Below are 17,319 nucleotides of genomic sequence, written 5' to 3' on the forward strand. Positions count from 1 at the left end.
GAGGAAAAAGGGAAGAAATTAACATGAAAATGTGCCTCCTGAATAGTCTTTAAAGGGTTCAGAGAAGCTCATCCTTTCTTTATTACTGTAACTCACTCCTGACCCAAAAGAACCAGCAGATGTCTGACACATCTGGGGAGAAAACCTCGCTCCAATCCTCAGATTCAGGCTCAGGCTTCCTGCTTGATAGGGAATCGAAGTTAAGGTCCTTCTTATTGGTCTGATCTGATCATATCAGCTGGTGAGTTCACAGCATTAAAGGTAAAGTGGATTTCAGTCATTCTGCTGCCCTCTGCTGGACTCTGAGGTTCTGTTCGATGGAAACTGAGATTTATGCTGACTTTCAGTATTTCTACCCTTCACAGGGGGGCAAAGGGTCCGAACTGTAACAGCTGTGAGGGGATCTTTATATTTCATGGTGTGGGTTTCCAGATTTATTGTTAAAACCTTTCTAATGTCTGGAGTTGTTGTGACTTTTGTGGAGTTAAATTCACCTCAGTAGTTAAAGATGAGACAGATTCAGCCGGTTCGCGGTCCAATGATGGTTTATTAGCCCGGGCTAAGTCTGAAAACTCTTCTGAAAGTTCCCCTCTTTTGTACAAGTTGGGCCAGTGGAGGCCCCTCCTTTCATAAGGCGTGTTTTCCCTAAACTTCCACCGTTATGTCTTAATTACTTAGTTTACCCGAGGCTGGGCCCTTTGTCCTGTCTTTTTTTAAAACCTTTATTCATGTAATAGTCCTTCCCACTACCCCTGACCTTCCATCTACATCCATATCTCCTGTTTACTATCTTTACAACACATACATTTTATTACTGCTTGACGTGGCCATACCTTACATTACACAGAGCTAAACTTTGGTACTTTCCATGGCCTCATTTTCTGTTTTTCCAGCCTTTACTTTCGTAAGCATTTCTTCAAATTCTATTACTTTTAGGGCCAGATCAGACCAATAAGAAGGACCTTAACTTCGACAATAGGCAGCATTCCCACTGCAGGAACCTTTTGCAGTTCCTGGAACCTTCTCAGGAATAGTTTTTTTGTGCATTTGGACATACAGGAACTAGGGACCACGGCCCTCAGTTCAGGAACTAGGGACCACGGCCCTCAGGAACTAGGGACCACGGCCCTCAGTTCAGGAACCAGGGACCACGGCCCTCAGTTCAGGAACTAGGGACCACGGCCCTCAGGAACTAGGGACCACGGCCCTCAGGAACTAGGGACCACGGCCCTCAGGAACTAGGGACCACGGCCCTTAGGAACTAGGGACCACGGTCCTCAGGAACTAGGGACCACGGCCCTCAGGAACTAGGGACCACGGCCCTTAGGAACTAGGGACCACGGTCCTCAGGAACTAGGGACCACGGCCCTTAGGAACTAGGGACCACGGTCCTCAGGAACTAGGGACCACGGTCCTCAGGAACTAGGGACCACGGCCCTCAGTTCAGGAACCAGGGACCACGGCCCTCAGGAACTAGGGACCACGGCCCTCAGTTCAGGAACCAGGGACCACGGCCCTCAGGAATTAGGGACCACGGCCCTCAGTTCAGGAACCAGGGACCACGGCCCTCAGGAACTAGGGACCACGGCCCTCAGTTCAGGAACCAGGGACCACGGCCCTCAGGAACTAGGGACCACGGCCCTCAGTTCAGGAACCAGGGACCACGGCCCTCAGGAACCAGGGACCACGGCCCTCAGGAACTAGGGACCACGGCCCTCAGTTCAGGAACCAGGGACCACGGCCCTCAGGAACTAGGGACCACGGCCCTCAGGAACTAGGGACCACGGCCCTTAGGAACTAGGGACCACGGCCCTTAGGAATTAGGGCCCACGGCCCTCAGTTCAGGAACCAGGGACCACGGCCCTCAGGAACTAGGGACCATGACCCTTAGGAACTAGGGACCACGGCCCTCGGGAACTAGGGACCACGGCCCTCGGGAACTAGGGACCACGGCCCTCAGGAACTAGGGACCACGGCCCTTAGGAACTAGGGACCACGGCCCTCAGGAACTAGGGACCACGGCCCTTAGGAACTAGGGACCACGGCCCTCAGGAACTAGGGACCACGGCCCTTAGGAACTAGGGACCACGGTCCTCAGGAACTAGGGACCACGGCCCTCAGTTCCTGGAACCATTTCAGCTCCTTCAGGGTCTTTTCTGGTTTCCATAGCAACATGACGTAGGTGTTTGGTGGCTGTAGCTCCGCCCCTTGTCTGAAATGTTTCCTCATACGACACGGACCCAACCGGCGCCTGTTTAATAAGTTAAACTTCGTCTCCTTTGTCTGCGGCGCTCTGCTCTCCTTCTTTCCTCCATGAAAGGAAGAAGTATCGCCCGCTGCTGGATTCTCCGTCTCCTGACTCTCGCTGTGAGCTCTTCCAGCCTCCATCTTAGACGCCTGACGTGATCGTCCATGATTAATATCACCGCCATGCAGACCATGAACACGGTGGCCTCCTCGCTCTCCATGTTAGCTTCTTGGTGCTGTTGTTTCCTTCTCTCCTTACTTTTCCCGGGTTCTGTTCTGTTGCTGAGTGGCGCTAAAGTAACACGTCTGTCGCAGACGGCTGCGTCACATCAGTCCCTGTCGAGGCCCCCGACTCATGTGGGAATGCAAAATTAAACAGTTCCCCTGGAGAAGGACAGTTCTTAGAACTAAATTGGATTCACTAAATGGACTGGATAGTGTAGTGGTATGAATGCCACCTTTCGTGTGGGAATTCTGGGTTCAAATCCCCTGCATGAAAGGTACTGTCTCCAATAGGCAAGACCTCCTTACCTTATCTGCCTATTTGTAAGTCACTTTGGATAAAAGTGTCTGCTAAATATATATATTTGAGGTGGACAATTCTTAAAACTCTCTCTCAGAATGTGCCTATTTAACACCAAGTTAAAGACAGTTTTCCTTTCTTTTCTGTTTCTCTGCAGTCCGTCTGGCTTTATCTGATGTAACCACTAGAGGTCGCATTTTTAAACCGGTTATTTCTGTTTTTATGAACTAAAGACCGTTGGAATCTTATTTCACGGAGGACAAACATCAGAAAGCTGCAGCGAATTTTAACACATTTCATTGTTTGGTCCTTCTGCTCTTTTTTAAACTTGTTTTTTCACCAGATTTTTGCTGAAAGTTTGTCAATTCAATGCAAACATTTCCCTACAAGATATTCAGCTGATATTTAAATCCTTTTTTAAATCAAACTTTCATTAAAGTGTGCTGTCATCCCGGCGTTTAGTTTAGTTTATTTCAGCTGAAATTAGTCCAGGTCCGTTTACCGGGAGATTGTCTCAGAATTATTCTTGCAGATATTTTTTTTTTAGCAGATATTTACTTCAAAGCCCCAAATCTATTCACTAAAACATAATTTGGTCTGATGCAACACTTATTTGACGGCTTTGTAAGATAATTAAGAAACAGGGGTCCATTCTTGCTGACTCCATAAATTTCGACCTGATATTCGGCCCTGATAAATCAAGCCTTATTGTACCAGAGAATATCTGCTCATTTGATTTAGTTTGAAGTCTGTGACTGGAAGACATCATTAAAACGGAAGGAGTGGAGGTTAAAATGAGGGTAAATTTATTTAATAACTGGTGTTTCTTTACTCCTGACTGGCCACATGCATCCAACTCGGGGGTGTCCACATCCGGTCCTGGAGGGCCGCTGTCCTGCAGGTTTTAGACGGTTCCCTGCTTCAACACACCTGGTTCAGATCAGTGCATCATTAGCAGGTTTGTGCAGAAATCAACAACCTTTCGAACAGATCCATTTCATCTGAAGCAGGGAAACATCTAAATCCTGCAGGACAGCGGCCCCGGAGGACCGGATGTGGGCATCTCTGACCTAAATCCCGCCGCAGTAACGGCAGTGAACCCTTTGAGACCACAATCAGGGCTCATTTGACCCGGTGTGCTGGGCAGGTTGTCGCGTGCTCAGGTGTCCGTTAGTACTTGAGGTGTTTGGACGCTCTGGCCCCCGGATAAAGCCTGTTTTGGGGAGTTTTGTGGGTCACAGTTAAATTATGGTTCCATCCTCCGAAGCTGACACTATGGGGACTTCGAGGCCCACTTCTTTGGATTATTGGACGGGTTCTCCGGGAACCCAACCCACGAATGTTTTCCAGGGAACGTGGCCCGGTTTCCTCGTGGCGGTGCCCGCCCAGGTGCCCGCTTCCCGGCCCACGCTCATGGCCGTGGATCGCGCCATTATGGCGCCTCCGTCCGGCACATCTCTGTTTTACTCTCCGATTTTGGATAACCGGACAGCAAGTAAGTCCCCGAAACATTGTCCCAATTGCAGTGGGACACTTTCAACCCATTGGCTGCTCCATTCTTTCTGTTTCCTCCAGGATACGGTCCATCATCCAACTATGGTTTAGCTTCCACGGAGAGCAGGATGTTCTACCTGCACAGGTGAGCTCCTGCCCTCCTCCGCACTGATGGTGCATCATGCAGAAGCATCACAGCTGTTTCTGCCCTGTTTCCAGGTCCGTGTTTGACTTGGTGGCTGCTCACCCTGCTTTAGCCTTAACGGACACGGAGCTGCTGCGCTGGTATCTGTTGTTGTCTCCAGAGGACAGGAAGATCATCCTGGGTAACAAAAAGCCGTCCGATTCAATTAAACTGAGTTTTATTTGTATAGCACCAAACCTCGAGCCAATTCACTATGCAGAGGATTCAGTTTCTGGCACTTTTAGATGATAAATGGTTGATTCTGGTGGAGCTGGTTCTTGGTCTGGATGTGTCTGCATCACACAGATAAAGAAAGAGGTTTATATTGTGTGAAGGTATTTATCCAGAGTTTTAAGTCGCAGACTGAATTCTTGGAGCCCTGATGAGGACACAGCAGGAATATCAGGCAGAGACCTGGCTGCAGGAACAACTCTAACAGCTCTCTGCTCAGCTTTAAGACTATCCGGGCAGACAGAGACTGCAGACAGAGCGCTAACAGTAAAGGAGGAGGATCACAGAGCTGGTTAACAACAGATGGTGGAATCCTGGACCTGGCTGCAGCTTCAACTCTAACAGCTCTCTGCTCAGCTTTAAGACTATCCGGGCAGACAGAGACTGCAGACAGAGCGCTAACAGTAAAGGAGGAGGATCACAGAGCTGGTTAACAACAGATGGTGGAATCCTGGACCTGGCTGCAGGAACAACTCTAACAGCTCTCTGCTCAGCTTTAAGACTATCCGGGCAGACAGAGACTGCAGACAGAGCGCTAACAGTAAAGGAGGAGGATCACAGAGCTGGTTAGCAACAGATGGTGGAATCCTGGACCTGGCTGCAGGAACAACTCTAACAGCTCTCTGCTCAGCTTTAAGACTATCCGGGCAGACAGAGACTGCAGACAGAGCGCTAACAGTAAAGGAGGAGGATCACAGAGCTGGTTAACAACAGATGGACATGTCAGGGATTCATAAAGTCCCACATTTGTGTTAAAAGGAGGTGAAAGAAAAGCCTGAGTTGTATAGTAATCAGTCGATAAGTAAAAGGCTGCTGTGGTCCCGACACCCGTTTGCTTCGTGGCTCTTTTGGTCGGGTGCTGCCTGTTTGCAGGCGTTGGATCTGAATTTGACGGTTTGTGTTTCCTTCCAGATGAGGGAGGATTTCACCAGTTCCTGCAGAGACATCCCGGCTTGAAGCTGTCTCAGGGTCACGTTTCTGTGAAGTGTAAGTCTGGAGCTGCTGAATGTGCGCTCTCACAGCCGTGCACGTGACCATTTATTCGTTCTCCCACAGATCGGGTCGGCGGCGCCAGTCGGGCGCAGCCAACGGTGACATCCAGCAGGCACAGGTACGTCTCACAGTGACTTCAGACATGAGACGAGGCGCCATCTTTTCTCAGCTGAAACTCTGTTTTGTCCTCAGAGCTCAAAAGTCCGGCTTGAAGAACTGCAGATGTGGTAATGTGCAAACAAACTGCTGTCTTATGATTTGTTTTCTCACGAAACAAGGATCATCCGACACTCTGAAGCCAGTATCTGACTTTTCATTGTGTGTTGTTGATGGCTGAAGCTCAGGCTGGGCTATAAGAACCTGAATCACTGAATGTTAAATTCAACCCTATGAGGCACAAATGACTCCAGTGGGATTCAGTATAACCTTATCTGTGATTCTTTCTTTATAACATAAAATAACACGAGCAACATGTGGAACAGATGTTTTTAAGATGGAGACCAAACAAAAGAAATACCTGATTGGCCTCTTTGTCCTTTGAGAGGTTAATGCGTCCCTTTATGACCACTTTAATGCTCTTTTCCCGCATCATAACGTGTGCATGCCTCCTATTTTCCATCCTAATCTCCAGAGCAGACCAACAGGATGTAACCTTGAACCACGACTAATTCTTGGAGCTTTTTTAGCGAGACACAAATGACTAATTAAACTTAAACTCGATAGTTTTCAGAGTAAATAAACAGAATATCCAGTCTGCAGATGCATGATTACAACAGTAAGACGTCGGCTTCACTCTTTGCTTTCTGCATGTGAAAAAGAGTTTTCTGTTTCTGCTTTGAGGGACGTTAAGAGGCGTCTTATTATGGTACAGTAAGAAGTAATATTAGGTGGTTCTCATGTGGGAGAACTCCAGATACATCGAGTGTATTTAAGGCTGTAAGAAAGCAGCTTTACAGTCCCATGTTAAAGGGGAACTCCGGTGTTTTTAAACCTTATTTCTGGCATGAAATACGTTCATCTACTCACTGAGAACAGTTTGGTGAAAGTCGGCGTCCTTCAGAAGATATTTAGATAACTGGAGATCCATATAACGGAGTGAACGGGGCTTAGAGGATGCAGCCTCTAAATAAGGCATTATCTGTCTTTATTTCACCAATACTTTAAGAAGAATGAATGAATGAACGTGTGCTATAGCTCTGTTAGCTCATAGCTGCTGTTAGCTCATAGCTCTGTTAGCTCATAGCTGCTGTTAGCTCATAGCTCTGTTAGCTCATAGCTCTGTTAGCTCATAGCTGCTGTTATGTGGCTACTTGCAGCTATAGGAGAGCTAACGGAGGGATTTCTACACAGGCACTCTACTGGGACCACTTCATCCACACGCCCCCCTGCAGCACAGTTTATTCACTCCGTGCTCTGTGACAGTCGGCTAACTTCACACAGAGTTTGCTGCTGATAGTTTTGTGCAACATGGCAGGATATTTATCAGATTTTGACGATGTGAACGACGACTTTGAGTAAGATGGACGTTCTTACCGGAGTAAATGAGCTGTGCTGCAGGGGGGCGTGTGGATGAAGGGGTCCCAGTAGAGTGCCTGTGTAAAACTCACTTGCTCTCAGTGAGTAGATTAATGTATTTCATGCCAGAAATAAGGTTTAAAAATACCGGAGTAGACGCTGCTTTTTCATCCGTTTTACTGCAGCAGTACAAAATCCTCTTCACACCTGGATGAAGTTGAACTTCACAGCTGTTTGTTTCTTTAAGTAGAAACCTTCCACACTCACCGGGAGTTGGAGCTGCTTCCGGGTAACGTGAGGGACAGTTTAGGCCTGCTTCGCTGCTGTAGCTGCAGATGTGGATCACAGGAGCAGCTCGCTGAGGACACCTGCTGCACACCAGCGATCCACGAGCCGGACGGGTTCCACCAGGGCGCCGGCTTTCCCCTCACACAGAAGCCGAGCCTCCCCAAGGTGAGTGTGCTCCAGGATGTCAAACAGCTGAAGTGGATTAAAGGTGAAAGACGGACGCTTGTTGCTGTTTCAGCTGAGCAGCAGCAGTTCTGCGGGGTGCAGCCTGTCGGTGGACGTGGAGCTGGAAGGATTCAGGCAGAGAGGAGACTTCACCAACCCTGCAGTCGGCCCATCACAGTGTGTTTCTTTACTTTAAACCTTCATCCACCAAAAAAGATGTGTAATCTGTTAACAAACATAATTTCTACACCTCAGACCTGCAACATCCCATAAAGTCAGTGAACCTTTTCCCACTTTGTTTCCTTCTGCCAACACTTAAAGCCGTTCTGACTCTGAGGAAACCAGGTGATGCAGAGTTCCAGCTGTTATTTTGTCCCATTCCTCCTTAAACAGGTCTTAAGGTGAGCAGCAGTGCGGGGGGGTGGTTGTTTCTCTGCTGGGGACAGGTCAGGACTGCAGGCAGCCAGTCCAGCACCCGTACCTCTTCTTCCTCAGCCAGGCCTTTGGACTGTGGCAGAATGTGGTTTTCCATGGTCTGCTTGAACAATGCTGGGACGTCCCAGGAAAAGATGTGGCCTTGAAGGCAGCATATGTTGCTGTAAAATCTCAGTGAGCTTTTCTGCATTAATGCTGCCGTCACAGAAGTGGAAATGAGCTTTGCCCCCTGATCCAACCCCATACCATCACAGAGCCTGGCTGCAGGGACTGGTTGCTGACAGCAGGCTGGATGCTGCTTTTGCTCTTTGCTCCATTTCTTCCAACAAAGATGTGGAATACTGATGGGTCTGACCACAGCACACGTTTCCACCGTGTGACGGTCCATCCCAGACGCCTCCGAGCCCAGAGAAGTGGACGAGGTAAACATCAGGCTTCTTTCCTGCACAGTAAAGCTTGTGAATGGAACTCTGTGTTGTGGTGCTTGACAAAGGTTTCCACAGTAATCCCTTGTCCAGGTGCTTCTATCAGCTGCTGATGAAGGACTGTTCTTGATGCAGCGTCTGAGGGGTCAGAGGTCACGGGGTCCAGCTTAGGCTTGCTCCCTCGTCCTTTACACTGAAACTCCTCCAGGTTCCCTGAATGCTTTAATGATATTCTGCTCTGTAGAGGCAGAAATATGCAGATCCCTTCCAGTCTTTCTCTGAGGAACATCGTTTTAAACACAAACTGGAGCTCCTCTGAACATCTTTGCTGCTCAGACTGTCATGGAGGCTGCTTTAGGACCAGATCAGGGTTAAAATCAGCTGTTTGAAACAACATCTGTTATAATTTTGACTTCTTTCCAGCGTTAAATTGACTCTGTCCCAACTTTCTTGAATGTGTTTCAGCCTGAAATGTCGAACATGAAATATTTTGGGTTCAAACTGATATAAAAGTCAAAGTTAATGAAGTGATCTCTGTTTAGTCGTAAATCTGTAAGAATTAGAGGGTCTTTCATTTCCCATTTATGAGATAAATTCATGCTAATGTGGCTCAGGTTTGGCCCACAGACCCGCGGTGCTGTGGGCTCGGCTGAGGAAGACGCCACAGAGGAGGAAGGTCAGGGTGACGCTGTGTGTGGGCTGAGCTCTGAGGATCAGACCCATAAATTCCACGCCATCATGGAGGATGAGAGCGTCCTCGTCTGTCTGGCCGGCGAAGACCTGAGCGCTAATGATGGTGGCGTTCCCTCGCGCCCCGTCGCCATCAGCAGTGACCCTCCGACAGCCAGCTGTGAGACCCGGGAGGATCAGACGTTCCTCAGGAGGAACACCGCAGAGAAGGCCACCTCCACCACGACTCCCACCTGTGACGTGACGGTGAGCACGGAGCCGGCGCCGTGCACAGCGCCGTGCACGTCGGCTCACACCCAAACCGAAGCTGCAGCAACAGCTGAGCAGCAGGTCATCACAGAGATCCACATGGCAGATATGGACTATCTGACTGAGGTACAGGAACCAGATGAAGCCAAGTCACCTGCTGCTGCCACAGTGTTAATAACCGATAATAAAAACTCTATTTCAGGAATTCATCAAACTCAAGATGTCCAAGGAGCTGAAGGAGAAAAGCAAGAGGTAACCTGTGGGATACAGATGTTAAAGCTTCATGGTATTTACAGCCCAGTCGTCTGTTTAAAGTTTCCTTCAGCTGTTAATGAAGCGCTTTATTATGTTAGAAAATGGAAACGGAAAGACACACATCTGTTTGATGTGCTAGGGGTGGGCGATAATATGATATTAAATCGTGACCGATTGCAACGTGAAGACGCTCCGTAACGATCTGTCAAACTGCAGATCGTGGATCGTCTCGGGCACATTCTATAAATTGCAGCTCTATGCTGACGCACCGACCCACCAGACGTGTTACATCATCAACCCGACCGACCAATCACAGCGAATTACGGGCAGTGACGCGCTTTCTTACCCACCTCCTTGTTTGTGTGTGTAGCTGCATGGAGAGCTGTGGCTGAAAGCCAAACAGAGGAGCTGGTCGCTAAAGAAATTCCACCTCCATCATATGGAATTGGTTTGGATTTTCCGCAACTGATCAACTGCAACATGATGAACCTGTTCAATCACTTGAAGAGGAAGCATCCAAACAGTATGCTGAGAGCCAAACAGCGAGGGGCCCGGCGGCACCGGCACCGCAGGGGAGGCAGCAGCTAGCGTAGGCAGCAGCTAGCGTAGGCAGCAGCTAGCGTAGGCAGCAGCTAGCGTAGGCAGCAGCTAGCGTAGGCAGCAGCTAGCGTAGGCAGCAGCTAGCGTAGGCAGCAGCTAGCGTAGGCAGCTGCTAGCGTAGGCAGCAGCTAGCGTAGGCAGCTGCTAGCGTAGGCAGCAGCTAGCGTAGGCAGCAGCTAGCGTAGGCAGCTGCTAGCGTAGGCAGCTGCTAGCTAAGACTAAAGCAGACAACATTAACACAGGCATTTGACAAAGTCAAGCAAGCAATAGAAAGAGGTAACAGAAGCAGTTTCCTTTTATCTTGCAATAGATGCCATTCAAGAAGGTAGAAAAGGTTCGAATGTCTGCTTCAAGTAGTTGAGCCGCGGTACGAGCTGCCCAGCTGAAAATTACTTCTGCAACACTGTCTGTTTTTCACGTTTTAATTTAAGATTGCGATAAAATCGAAATCGTGATTTAATTTTTAAAAAAAATCGTGAAATTATGTTTTTTCCATATCGCCCCCCCCTATGATGTGCTTCAGATTGGAGCCTTTTTATGAGAGGACAGATGTTTGATGAACTCTGTTCATCCAGATGTTTCAGCCGGCAGGAATCTGGAGGCTGCTTTTAATCACACGAGCTGGAACCGTTTTTACTCCTTTAAGTCGGTGTTGGGTCCTTCATTCAAGCCGTTCCTGTGCATCTCCTCCGTTTGACTTCAGGTCAGATTTCTTGCATTTTTTTCAGTTCTGGTCGTCGGGTGAGGACGGATTGCGACTGTTTCCAGCGAGCTCAGAGCGCAGAGCTGCGCCTGCTCGCGCTGCAGTACAACATGTGCAGACAGCACTGCTGGAGACTCTACCAGGCGTCTGCAGAACCGAGCCAGCTGACCATGCTGTGAGGAGACGCCGTCACTTTCACACGCCGGGAAATGATGGCAGTTTCAGCTTCTGTCCTCCTCCTCTCTGCAGGAGGAACGAACATCCTGCCAACGTCATCGGCATTCTGCAGAAGCTGGACTCGGACTACGACCGGATGAAGCGTCGGCTCCTGACCGGGGTTCCTCTGGAGCGGCTGCAGCCGCTGTCTGTCGACTCTGAGGAGGTAACCACAGGAGCGCGTTACACCCCTGCTCAGGTGAGACTCCGCCTCCCGACCGATGACGAGCCGCTGGTTTCAGCTGTTAGAAATCGGCTTCTGTCTTTTTTCAGGTCATCGGTGACATGCTGGGAAACCTCTCGTCTTGGTACGGTAACGCACGCTTTGCTTTTAATTCCATGTCAGCCGTTTACAAAATGCTCATTTTTAGGTTATATTCAGTTTGAATCGGGGCAGCCGGATTTATTCGGGATTCTTGAAGACGTTTCACCTCATCTGAAAAGCTTCTTTATCGATGTCAGAAAAATTCTCTCAAAATTAGGCTCAGAGTCGCTGGATACGATTAAAACAAAACATTTATTTCTTGCAAGAAAGAGACGAGTCTGCAGAACCTGTCAGGAAGCTGCTCAGAGTTATCTGCTAACTAAATGGTGATATTTATATTTATATTGTTTATGTTTGCTGGCCACACAATGTTATGGGAAAAGGCATTACTATCCATTTAATGTTATGGGAAGACGAGTTCAGACAGTCAAAAACACTTTTGCTTGCTTCATAGCATTATGAGAACCTAAAAACAGGAGGAGGCCTCCCCCCCCATCATAGAAACTCTTATTCTTGCAGCTTTTCTCATAGTATAACTAATCTACATAATTTTTCTAACAATCGACTAGTTTACACCTGAAGAAGTCTCTCAGATTAGAGGTGAAGCATCATGAAGAACAAACCCAGTCCAGCTGCTCTTATTCGGCTTCCTCTCTGTCCTAAGGACCTCCCGGGAGCAACAGAAGCCTGAAGCAGCTGCAGAAGTTGGCCGTCCGGATAATCGAAGTCAAACCGACTGCCAGGTTAGCAGCAGAGTGAAAGACGAACAGAAACTTTTTAAACGTCTTCTTTGTTTGTTGCTTTTTGAATCCAGAAGCCAGGTGCAAAAATAACTTAAGATGTCCCTTTTTCAGTTCAGGTCAATAGTATTCTATTAATCCCTGAAGAATGACATATATCCCTGAGGTAAATTCAATTCAGTTCAACTCAATTCAATTTCACTTTATTAATCCCTGAAGGGAAATTATATCAATGCTGTATTGATTATTATCAAAGATCAGCTGCTGTTACAGACAGAGAACCAAATTAAATATAAATCAGCTGACAGAGAGGAAGGTGTGGTAGGAACCTTCAGAGGTCTCCATCAGGGGGTTGGGCTGTTGTTTCTGTAGCTTAGCAACAACTCAGCTGATGATGTCACACACAGCGTCAGCAGGTAACTCAGGTGAACTCTCAGCAGACAACATGGACAGAAACTCACAGCCAGCAGTTCAACATCTGGGCATGTCCAGGATTCCACCATCTGTTGTTAACCAGCTCTGTGATCCTCCTCCTTTACTGTTAGCGCTCTGTCTGCAGTCTCTGTCTGCCCGGATAGTCTTAAAGCTGAGCAGAGAGCTGTTAGAGCTGTTCCTGCAGCCAGGTCTCTGCCTGATATTCCTGCTGTGTCCTCATCAGGGCTCTGAGCTCGTCCATTTTATCCACCAGAGATCTCACATTTCCCCTGATGATTAAAGGAAGAAATGCTTTAAACTTTGTTCCTCATAATCCGAGTCGAGGATCCTTTAATAATAAAATCGGTTGTGTGGAACACCCAGAGGTTTTATCCTTTTTCAGATTTTCTTCCCACCTTTACCTTAAACCTGAGGAATTTACTTAAATTACTTAAATTATTTAACCAAGACCTTAGCAACCAGCTTCAGGTAAAACTGAGAGGTTCCTTCAGCTGTTTTCTCTGAAGCATGTAGAGTTTATGGTGCTAAATGAAGGGATTAAAGTTCTCTGACCAGGATAAACTCTTGTGTTTCTTCCTTTAACAGGTTGTTCAGAGAAAAGTAAAACCTGCCAAGAAAGAAAAAGACAAAACGAGGAGAGCTGCCACTCTGGTGCCCAGTGGCAGGCGTCTAAACCACAGCCAGAAGCAGGAAAAGCAGCTGAGTAGGAGGAAAAGTTCCTGTAAAGTGTTCCTGAAGCCCCTCAGAAGCTGTCCCTTACGTCCTAAATGTGTCATTTTGTTTTCTGGACAGCTGGAGCGCGTGAAGATGTCAGCTGCATGGAGCTGTGGTTCGATGCCGAAGAGGACCTGCGGCATCCAGAACCTGCAGCAGAGATCCAGCCGGACCCGGACTCAGCTCGAGGTTAATCACGTCACCGCCTCTAAAGTGGAGATTTTAAAGTCTTTCAGGTTGTTGTCATGGGTTTGTTCTAAATGCAGAATGTGTCGGTGAGGAGGCCGGAGGCTCAGAGCTGTGTGTCCTGCAGGGATGTAGCCGAGGTGAGTTCCCTGCTCAGACTCAACGGGTTTGGCTCCGTTATTCAGCTCAGTTTTATTTATACAAATTACAACAAGGCTCTTAGATAATATAGTCCAGTTCAAGCCAATTCAAAAAATAATATCCTAGCTAAGGAAACCAACAGATTGGACCGAAACTTGTCTTCAGTCCAATCTCCCGTCCTGAGCCTGAGGGACTGTGGAAAGGAACGACTCCCTTTAACAGGAAGAGACCTCTGGCAGAACCAGAACCAGGAAGAGACCTCTGGCAGAACCAGAACCAGGAAGAAAGCTCTGGCAGAACCAGAACCAGGAAGAAACCTCTGGTTCTGCCAGAGGTTTCTTCCTGGTTCTGCCAGACTCGGGAAGAAACCTCTGGCAGAACCAGACTCGGGAAGAAACCTCTGGCAGAACCAGACTCGGGAAGAAACCTCTGGCAGAACCAGACTCGGGAAGAAACCTCTGGCAGAACCAGACTCGGGAAGAAACCTCTGGCAGAACCAGACTCGGGAAGAAACCTCTGGCAGAACCAGACTCGGGAAGAAACCTCTGGCAGAACCAGACTCGGGAAGAAACCTCTGGCAGAACCAGACTCGGGAAGAAACCTCTGGCAGAACCAGACTCGGGAAGAAACCTCTGGCAGAACCAGACTCGGGAAGAAACCTCTGGCAGAACCAGACTCGGGAAGAAACCTCTGGCAGAACCAGACTCGGGAAGAAACCTCTGGCAGAACCAGACTCGGGAAGAAACCTCTGGCAGAACCAGACTCGGGAAGAAACCTCTGGCAGAACCAGACTCGGGAAGAAACCTCTGGCAGAACCAGACTCGGGAAGAAACCTCTGGCAGAACCAGACTCGGGAAGAAACCTCTGGCAGAACCAGACTCGGGAAGAAACCTCTGGCAGAACCAGACTCGGGAAGAAACCTCTGGCAGAACCAGACTCGGGAAGAAACCTCTGGCAGAACCAGACTCGGGAAGAAACCTCTGGCAGAACCAGACTCGGGAAGAAACCTCTGGCAGAACCAGACTCGGGAAGAAACCTCTGGCAGAACCAGACTCGGGAAGAAACCTCTGGCAGAACCAGACTCGGGAAGAAACCTCTGGCAGAACCAGACTCGGGAAGAAACCTCTGGCAGAACCAGACTCGGGAAGAAACCTCTGGCAGAACCAGACTCGGGAAGAAACCTCTGGCAGAACCAGACTCGGGAAGAAACCTCTGGCAGAACCAGACTCGGGAAGAAACCTCTGGCAGAACCAGACTCGGGAAGAAACCTCTGGCAGAACCAGACTCGGGAAGAAACCTCTGGCAGAACCAGACTCGGGAAGAAACCTCTGGCAGAACCAGACTCGGGAAGAAACCTCTGGCAGAACCAGACTCGGGAAGAAACCTCTGGCAGAACCAGACTCGGGAAGAAACCTCTGGCAGAACCAGACTCGGGAAGAAACCTCTGGCAGAACCAGACTCGGGAAGAAACCTCTGGCAGAACCAGACTCGGGAAGAAACCTCTGGCAGACTCGGGAAGAAACCTCTGGCAGACTCGGGAAGAAACCTCTGGCAGACTCGGGAAGAAACCTCTGGCAGACTCGGGAAGAAACCTCTGGCAGACTCGGGAAGAAACCTCTGGCAGACTCGGGAAGAAACCTCTGGCAGACTCGGGAAGAAACCTCTGGCAGACTCGGGAAGAAACCTCTGGCAGACTCGGGAAGAAACCTCTGGCAGACTCGGGAAGAAACCTCTGGCAGACTCGGGAAGAAACCTCTGGCAGACTCGGGAAGAAACCTCTGGCAGACTCGGGAAGAAACCTCTGGCAGACTCGGGAAGAAACCTCTGGCAGACTCGGGAAGAAACCTCTGGCAGACTCGGGAAGAAACCTCTGGCAGACTCGGGAAGAAACCTCTGGCAGACTCGGGAAGAAACCTCTGGCAGACTCGGGAAGAAACCTCTGGCAGACTCGGGAAGAAACCTCTGGCAGACTCGGGAAGAAACCTCTGGCAGACTCGGGAAGAAACCTCTGGCAGACTCGGGAAGAAACCTCTGGCAGACTCGGGAAGAAACCTCTGGCAGACTCGGGAAGAAACCTCTGGCAGACTCGGGAAGAAACCTCTGGCAGACTCGGGAAGAAACCTCTGGCAGACTCGGGAAGAAACCTCTGGCAGACTCGGGAAGAAACCTCTGGCAGACTCGGGAAGAAACCTCTGGCAGACTCGGGAAGAAACCTCTGGCAGACTCGGGAAGAAACCTCTGGCAGACTCGGGAAGAAACCTCTGGCAGACTCGGGAAGAAACCTCTGGCAGACTCGGGAAGAAACCTCTGGCAGACTCGGGAAGAAACCTCTGGCAGACTCGGGAAGAAACCTCTGGCAGACTCGGGAAGAAACCTCTGGCAGACTCGGGAAGAAACCTCTGGCAGACTCGGGAAGAAACCTCTGGCAGACTCGGGAAGAAACCTCTGGCAGACTCGGGAAGAAACCTCTGGCAGACTCGGGAAGAAACCTCTGGCAGACTCGGGAAGAAACCTCTGGCAGACTCGGGAAGAAACCTCTGGCAGACTCGGGAAGAAACCTCTGGCAGACTCGGGAAGAAACCTCTGGCTCCCGTTCTGCTTTTAGGGGCCTGATAACTGAAGGCTCTGCCTCCCGTTCTGCTTTTAGGGGCCTGATAACTGAAGGCTCTGCCTCCCGTTCTGCTTTTAGAAACTCTGGGAACCACAAGGAAACCTGCAGCCTGAGAGCAAAGTGCTCTGTTGGGGAAATATCCAACTGTGAGATCTTTAAGCTGTGATGGAGCTCGGTCATTAAGAGCTTTATATGTGAGGAGAAGAACCTTAAATTCTATTCTGAATCTAACAGGGAGCCAATGAAGAGAAGCTAAAACTGGAGAAACATGATCTCTGCTGTTGGATCTCATCAGAACTTTCTGGGTGGGGTTGTGGGTCAGAACGGGTTCTGATGACCCGTTAAACCTGAGTGCAGCGTAATGTGCAGGTACAGCCACCAGGGGGCAGTACTGGCTTTAACTTGGACCTTTCTGTCAGGGATGTGATGCAGTTGTTTGAGACTTAAGATGTTTGCACAGTTCTGTACATGTTAAAGTTGGGATAAGCAGTTTAAACCTGTGAGTTAGCATTTTATTGGACGCTTTGTCCCAAATACACATTTCTGCAGGATGCATCATCAACATTACTCCAAAACGCCATTAAGACCTTTTACAGGACGGATCCTAAACCTGAGGCTTTGTGACCCGGCCTTCAGGTGTTCACCGACTCCAGCTTTAACACGGATTAATTCCTCTGTTTGTGCTGTCTGCTCTGTGCTTCTGTCCAGCTGATCCCAGCTCCACCTCCACCTCTCAGCTCCACCTCTCAGCTCCAGCTCCAGCCTGTGGTCCGAAGGGAGCCTGCACGCCCTGACGCTTCCACGCCATGACAGCGGAGCTCACGCAGCGCCAGCCGGACGTTGAAGGAAGCACTCGGTGCCTCCAAGTTTTTGTTGACTTGTTCAAAGTTGTTTTTCTGTTAGAGAAGTTTCTGGGTCTCCACTGTTGTTACGTCGAAGCGAACTCTGTGTTTTCTTCCAGTTACACGGTTTCCAAGGCTACAAAGGATTAGAAGTTTGTTGGATTCTGTTTAA

General features: G+C 49.1%; 1 protein-coding gene across 1 annotated transcript; it reads left to right on the forward strand.

Annotated features, from left to right (window-relative positions):
* The first annotated feature begins 4,445 nt into the window (after window positions 1-4,445).
* On the forward strand, window positions 4,446-17,099 carry rbm44 (RNA binding motif protein 44). The gene is made up of 15 exons (XM_072397652.1): window positions 4,446-4,590; window positions 5,592-5,666; window positions 5,736-5,790; window positions 7,523-7,640; window positions 7,714-7,817; window positions 9,115-9,565; window positions 9,642-9,691; window positions 11,023-11,172; window positions 11,247-11,412; window positions 11,487-11,521; window positions 12,143-12,221; window positions 13,239-13,356; window positions 13,446-13,556; window positions 13,634-13,693; window positions 17,014-17,099. Exons 1-15 carry the CDS (start codon window positions 4,446-4,448, stop codon window positions 17,097-17,099), a joined length of 1,803 nt encoding a protein of 600 aa, XP_072253753.1.
* The last annotated feature ends 220 nt before the right edge of the window (window positions 17,100-17,319 follow it).

This window comes from Leuresthes tenuis, unplaced genomic scaffold (genome assembly GCF_036924035.1).
Source record: "Leuresthes tenuis unplaced genomic scaffold, fLeuTen1.0.hap1 SCAF_12, whole genome shotgun sequence".
Classification (NCBI taxonomy): Eukaryota; Metazoa; Chordata; class Actinopteri; order Atheriniformes; family Atherinopsidae; genus Leuresthes; species Leuresthes tenuis.

Bases quoted from the DNA above. Each gene is read 5' to 3' on its own strand.
- rbm44 (XM_072397652.1), top strand. From the start codon at position 4,446: ATGCAGAAGCATCACAGCTGTTTCTGCCCTGTTTCCAGGTCCGTGTTT. The intron at 4,591-5,591 runs GTAACAAAAAGC...GTTTCCTTCCAG, and splicing joins GGACAGGAAGATCATCCTGG to ATGAGGGAGGATTTCACCAG. The intron at 5,791-7,522 runs GTACGTCTCACA...CTGTAGCTGCAG, and splicing joins GTGACATCCAGCAGGCACAG to ATGTGGATCACAGGAGCAGC.